The 7,423-nt window shown below is 42.7% G+C and overlaps 1 protein-coding gene across 1 annotated transcript in view; it reads right to left on the bottom strand.

Moving 5' to 3' along the window:
- Positions 1 to 240: 240 nt before the first annotated feature.
- Positions 241 to 7,423, bottom strand: part of SLC26A2 (solute carrier family 26 member 2) — a 29,977-nt gene continuing 22,794 nt past the window's right edge. Inside the window, exons 2-3 of the mRNA XM_074962107.1 lie at positions 5,431 to 6,087; positions 241 to 2,542 (exon numbers count right to left, since the gene is read on the bottom strand). Of these exons, the coding sequence (XP_074818208.1) occupies positions 1,031 to 2,542; positions 5,431 to 6,075 (2,157 nt within the window). The 5' untranslated portion in view covers positions 6,076 to 6,087 and the 3' untranslated portion in view covers positions 241 to 1,030. The remainder of the gene's footprint in view (positions 2,543 to 5,430; positions 6,088 to 7,423) is intronic.

Genomic DNA, 7,423 nt, shown 5'->3' with positions numbered 1-7,423 from the left:
CTGCTCTGCAGATCCCTCTGATAACAGCAATAGAATGTGACAGTGAGATAAACTGTAATGCTTTCCCATTAGGGATGAAAACTCACACCCTCAGGGTCATGCACTCAGCCTGAACTCAAACAAATCAAGGCAGCAAGTCTCAGAGCCTGAGTCTATAGACTTGGGCTTTTGCTAGAACACTAAAAATAGCTATGTAGACGTTCCAGCTCAGGCTGGAGCTTGGGCTCTGAAATCCAAGGCAAGGGGGTTCCAGAGCCTGAGCTCCAGCCCGAACTCGAAGATCTATACTGCTGGTTTTAGCACCATAGTGTGAGCCCAAATCTGCAGACCTGGGCTCTGAGACTTGTTGCCTTGATTTCAAATCACTCCGATTCCTGAAGTTCTTTCAGTACCTGACCTGCTGCATATGTAACATGCACAAGTCACATACATCAAGGAATCTACTTGTCACTTCCCTTTTCTCAGAGTGAAATTGTAACTCTTTGTGAAAGTCAGGCCCAGGTCCTCATCCAGCAGAAAACTCTCTCCATTGTCATGTCAGAGAACAACCCAACAGAGCTGGGTATCTGTTCCCGCTCACTCATTCCTTGGCCAGCACAAGGACTAAGTGATATGAAGGCAGCATGCCCAGTCCGGGAACTGGGGAGGAAAAGCGTAGTTGCCTCAAACTATTCACTAAGGGGAAGTACTGACAGCTGTCAAAGGAAGTTCAATCCAGAAAGATGGTGGCAGTAATAAGGGCATCAGGGGTGCAGATCTAAATGTTGGGTTATTACTAGGATATGGAGAGCTGAACAGGGAATACACAGGAGGATTATGAAAAACATTGGTTTACCAAGTTAATCATGATCACATTGAGGATGCCTATATTCAGCACTACTTACCTAATCACCCTATCCAGTTGGGCAAGATTAAAGCACACTATATGCTCTACACTACAGTTTTTGAACAATACCCCTGTACTTTGGTGCATTTTACCTGTGTGAGAGCACGCACATTACATATACATCCACAATTTTCCCCCCTGATCCTACACATTGTTGTTACCTTTCCAGCACCCATTTTGCTTATGTGCAGCCAATGCAAAGTCCACAGCCTGGTGCACACTGTGGAAGAGGAGGTTCTGTTCCTCTTTTTTAAAGTATTCTCCCCGGTGCAGGGAACTCCTCACAGAGGCATTGCACTGGGCCAGCAGCACTTGGATGCCTATCTCCCCATAATCTTTGCAGATCTCTTTAAGCGTGTGGATCCCGGCTGTGTCCAAGAACTGTATTGCGCAGCAGTCAATCACTAGGGTGTGAAACACCAATGGCTCAGTGACAAGCTGCACTGCAACATCCACCTGGCTGCCACCAGAATTCACCATTTTCTCTTTAAGCATTCGCTTTGCTGCCCTTTTCTTGGCTGCCTTCACCCCGGCTGGGTTGACTCCAGTCCGCTTATACAGCATGGATTTAAAGCATTCTTTGTTGATATAGTAGAGAGGTGCTTCGAAACGGAAAACCACAATGCCTGGCTTAGTCTTCAGGTTTTTGTAGGCAGACAGGGATTCATACATTTCAGTCTCTACCACCCAGCCAAGCAATGGTGCCTCTGGTCTCTGAGTCCTCACAATGACGCACAGCATTGAGAAGCAGACACCAATCAGCAGGCCAATTTCAGTACTTAGCAGTGCCGAAGCGACCATCGTGACTAACCAGATCACTGTGTCCACTTTGCTCAGATGCCACATTTTGGGCAGATCCCTGAACTTCTGCAGGGCTCCTCTGAGGTTCACAATGGTTATGACCCCTAGGACACATTTCTGAAGGGAGTAGAAGAGAGGTGCAATCAAAAGCAGAACTAATAGGATGACCAATGCGGTCACCACCCCGGAGATCTGAGTTCTGCAGCCCGTTGACTCTTTGACAAGAGTCTTGGCAAGAGCTGCACTAGTTGTGAAGCAGTGGAAGAAAGAGGGAATAATGTTGCAAAAGCCAATGGCGTACATTTCCTGATTGGCCTTAACTGTGTAACCATGCTTCTTGGCGAACATCTCTGAGAGGGACACAGTGATAGCGAAGCCAATAATGGCTATGGCAACAGCATCCACCGCCACACTAGAAATCAGATCCCATTTGGGTGGCTGGGGTGGCAGGAACCCAGTTGGAATGTGTCCAGCAACACTGGAGCCATAATTCTCCTTCAGCTTCCCAAAATGAGATGCCAGCGTAGCTGCCACAACCACGACCAGTTCAATGGGTATGGGGGCCTTGAGCCTGGATTTAAAGTGATCATTCAGCTCTTTGGTTGGGATGAGGACAAGGAGACACAAGAAGCTGGTGATGAGGTCGCAGATGTTGGTCTTGTGAATGTTTTTGAAGATGTTTATCCAAGTGGTTATGAGGGAGCCAGTGCCATTGCTGCGTGGAATGTCCAGGCCCAGAAGATACTTCACTTGGGACGTTAGGATAGTAAAGGAGGCACCTGTCACAAATCCGCCGAGTAAGGAATCAGAGAGGTACACTGAGACAAAGCCCACCTGAAAGAAGCCCATAGCAACCTAAAGGAATCAACCACACACAACAGATTAGAGTACAAATCTTAGCATTACGGAATTTAGCAGGAAAGTTAGATAACATAGGTAATACAGCACAATATGTCACTTTGCAGGATATTGCACCATCTGATGAGTGAAGAGAAATGCAAGCCAGAATCCCTACCCACTAAAGATGCATCAGCCTTAAATGGGACGCATAATTGCTAATCAGGCACTGGCTTTCAGACAAGTCTTCGTTTTTTGAACTCATTTTTATATTTTTGTTCATTGTTTCTTTCAACTCTCAGTAACAGCTTACAGCATCCTTAAAGGATAAGAGGGGAAGCACAGGAAAAAAGCTTTTTTTCATTTTTGGTAAATTTTGTTGCTTTTCCCCCAAATTTTTGAAACCCCCTTGCCTTTAGGCATTACAGAAGCCCAGCACCAATGCCCTAGTCTCTCTTGCATTTCTCCTCGTAGCCTGCAATAAGTTATCACCCCAGTCAAATACCAGCTTGCTCTTTTCACTAACAACTAACCCATGGCATGTCTAATTCAGCAAAAGAGTACAGAAACTCCCACTATGCCCAGGTTACACAAGTAAAAGCAAATTTTTAAATGTATTTTTTTTATTCATATTTATGAATTTTGGTTCCAATTAAATCTTCAGTGCTGTCTACAGTTAGCTCATGATGGAAAGGGCTGGACAGATGTACAGATTCCTGCAGTCCCCTGTATTTACACAGCCACAGTGGTGGTGGCTAAGTGTCCCTGCTTCCCCATTTAACTTTCTGTAAGTTAAACACAGGCCTCCCTTACAACCAAGTTCAGTTATTTCTCCCTTTGAACGCCGCACTAAAAGCCCTTTTCACTGGCCAAACTGGCCTTTTCCCTGCTGTCATCTTAGAAACTGCCATGCCAGGATCCACCAAGCTACCAGCTATGGTACTTTTACACCTCTTGGCTCAAACAAACTAGTCCCACTTGGTCACACATGTCATCAGCTAGCGGTGGCAACACAAAGAAAATACAGGCATAGCTGAAAACTGGTCTAACGCATAAGAACTGCATACATTTACTGAGAAGAAGGATGGTCTTGAGGTTAGACACTGGACTGGGACTCGAGAGCTGAGTTCAGTTCCTGACTCTACCACTGACTCCACCACTGACTCCCTGTGTAACCCTGGAAAAGTCACTTGACTCCTCCTTCAGTTTCTTGTCTATAAAATGAGGATAACAATACTTCCTCTCCCTCACTCTTTATCTCTCTTGCGTACTTAGACTGCAAGCAACCTTGGGGCAGAGCTTGTCTTTTACTATGTGTCTGTATACAATAGAACCTCAGAGTTGCAAACACCAGAGTTACAAACTAATCAGTCAGCCATACACCTCATTTGGAACCGGAAGTACACAATCCGGCAGCAGCAGAGACCAAAACAAAAAAAAAAAGCAAATACAATATAGTACTGAGTTTAAACGTAAACTACTAAAAAATAAAGAGAAAGTTTTAAACAAAGATTTGACAAAGTAAGGGAACTGTTTCTGTACTCGTTTCATTTACATTAAGATGGTTAAATGCAGCATTTTCTTCTGCATAGTACAGTTTCAAAGCTGTATTAAGTCAATGTTCAGTTATAAAATTTTGAAAGAACCACCATAATGTTTTGTTCAGCGTTACGAACAACCTCCATTCCTGAGGTGTTCGTAACTCTGCGGTTCTACTGTAGTTCCTAGCACAAAGGGACCCTGTTCTTGGTTGGGGCTTTGAAGAGCAAACATAACATAAGTAATATTTTAGTTTAAGTGAGGTTCTATTGGCTGGTAAGCAGAGAGACCCCAGGCAAAACACAGCTAATTGCTGTTCTATGTATAACATCTAAATCAGGTAAAGTAACTTGACTTGTTTATGTAAAGAAGCTAGAGAGAGTGTTTTGCCAAATACCAAACAGCAATCCACAACTCCACAACCCCACTGCCTCACAGAAACCCAACCCACCACCACCACTCTATCTCAATTACTCAACACTGCCAGGTAGAACAAGATGACGTCTTAGGTTTTATACCAAGAGGATTGTCTAGAATGTCATAAAAATGTTTTCTTTTTCTCTACCCCACGTTCTGTTAGATGATACAGTTGTGGGCACTCCAGAAATGAGGGTGTATGATTTTGGATGTATGCCTTCCTCTACAATGCTATGGAACCCAAAACAGCAGCATTTTGCTAATGCACAAGAACCAGAAATTAAGCTTGCTGATCTAATTTCAGTAGCTAAACAGTGAAATACAAGCATAACAGTTAAAAAATATTATATTTTTAAATGTTTCCATTTTAATAAATTAAGGTATTAAGTAACAGATTTTTTTCAATTATGATTTTTATCTTTGTAGCATCCCTTTAAAATAATGGTAGGGTTCTGGCTTTGAACAAAAAGTCGTCAAGTTTTACAAGCACCAAATAAAAGCATCAAATACCATGTAAATTATTTTACAATTTGTATTAACTTTCAGTGGAAAAAAAACCAGCTGATCACATGTGAAATAAACAAAAAGTGGTCTGGATTTGAAAGCTGATGCTGCAAATTTTGTCCCAGTGAAAATTAAAGCCCAAATACAAATCAATGAAAAGAAGTGTTTAGGGCCAGACTGTAAGAAGTGTTGAGTACCTGATAATGTGAAATCAATGGGAGGTGAGTCTTTGGCAATGCTTAAAATCAGGTCCTTATAAAGGGAAATGTTGGTGGACCCTTAACCAGAACAGCAATATGGGACACTACTGCTATAAACAACACTACCACTGTCTCTCAGGCTGGTCTCAGAAGGCTTCAGTAAAGAGTTGAACTATAGCTAAGAGAGGAGAGGAAGAGAATTAGAAGCATTTTCACAGAACACCCATTTACCCTGCCCCCTCTTACCTGATAAACTCCAGCTATGAAGGTCACCGTGGCTCCCACAGTAATTGCATAGCAACTTCTATCACATAACAGCGGTTGTGATGTCTGGTTCACAGCCAAAGTGGTGGTATTTACGTAAAGAACCATATCTCTCTGAAGGCCACTATGAACACTGGGCTCTATGTCATACCCAGCTCTCTGTACCTCACGATCCACCACCTGTCCCACCATAAGGCAAAGCACACCAAAAATGCCAACTGATATATGACGAGAGGTACCAAATAGGAAATAAATAATGCTGGCAAAAAAGGCTGTGTAAAGACCATATATAGGTTCCTGGCCAGCCAACAGGGAATAGGCAATGGACTGTGGGACCAGCAGGATGCCCACTATCACACCAGACATTATATCTCCCAGGAGGTACTCTCTCAGTTTATATTTGGGGACCCACTGCAAGACAGGGAGAAAACTGAAAATCAGGTCTTTAACTTCGGTTGGGGTGCAGCTGCAAGTTTTCGTCACTTTCTTGACCAGAAGTGCCTTCATATCAATGCTCGTCTCTTGAGGCTCCAGGAACATCGTGGGTTGAAAAATGTGTGTGTCATTCTCTCCCTCTGCCATTTCAGATGCTGATTGGACATGGCTGAGTTCCACTTCTGCCGCCATCCTGAAGGCTCCCTACCAACACAAACATTATCAGGTAAGTTAGTTAACCTTGTGAAGCAAGGAGATTCTTTTCCCTAAGAATCAGGCAGGCACAGGCAATACTGAAGGGGTTTATTCACGGCACTGGGAAGACTGATAAACAGCTTCGAAAGTATAGTGTTACAGTGATCAATTATATATCTTTTCTTATCAATCCATTTGCATTTACCTTGTACTTACAGAGACAAACATTATTTCAGAGAGAGAGAGAGAGAGAACATTTAACATGATAGTGCCAGGAGCAGGACGTACGCATAGAAACTATTCTAGTTACATCATTTATCTGTGACTATCCTTAAGGCGAAGGGTGGGGTGGGGGTGAGTGTTCACAGATATCCGGAAAGCTGTGCGAGGGAAACTGTTCTTTCTTACCGAGAGGCCAAGTTACTAGGCGGACATCTGACCATATAAGTTTATCAAGTGTTTACAGCTGCCACTGCCCTTGTATTTCTGCTTGTTAGTTACGTGGGTTTCTGTCTCAGCTGCTAACTGAATTTTTAACTCTTGCCTAACAACCTTAAACTAATTTATAGATTATTCCAGACTTCTTTTTTTTTTTTAATGGGAATTAATTTAATTCTCATGAAAGGCAAAGACTAATAGTACTAGCTTAAGTCAACAATTGTACAAGCAAGGTCTCTGCAAATGTTCCACACAAACATGTTATGATACAACTCAATCTTGCCCAGCAACATGGGTGGGTGAGATTCTGTGGCCTGCGTTGTGCAGGAGGTCAGACTAGATGATCATAATGGTCCCTTCTGACCTTAGTATCTATGAATCTATAAACATCAGCTGTTATTCCTGTCCTCAGCCAGGCATAGGCATGGGCTGCTGGTGCTGTCCAACTATATTGTGAAATGGAATGGAAAAACATCCCCAAACTCATTTTCACTTATGACCTATGTCAAGATTTGAACCCATGTCTTCAGGAACTAAAAGCTAGCATAATGCACCCCCTAACTTCTCAGCTTTGTATCTTTGAAGCTACTGCTTTCTCATTACCACACAAGACATGTGGCTTTATAAACCTAATCTATTTCCTTTTATTGTCACTAAAATAAACTTTGTTTATTATCAGACAGAGCCTCTCCATGAATATGACTCTGATTAAATCATAGCTACGCACATACTGCAAGAAGAGAACATACTTCTTTTCATGTAATCAGCCCAATTGTGATATACGCACACCACCCTAGTGACACTTTTTCTTAGAGCACCTTCCCTGATGAGTCCACTCACTGTTTCTGGTCTATTCTATTCAGCAAAAATAGAAAGAGTAGGCTGTACTAGCTGAACATTCATTATA

Source organism: Natator depressus, chromosome 8 (genome assembly GCF_965152275.1).
Source record: "Natator depressus isolate rNatDep1 chromosome 8, rNatDep2.hap1, whole genome shotgun sequence".
NCBI lineage: Eukaryota > Metazoa > Chordata > Testudines > Cheloniidae > Natator > Natator depressus.
Note: the sequence above shows the minus strand (reverse complement) of the source record. Positions and strands in the feature narration are given on the sequence as shown.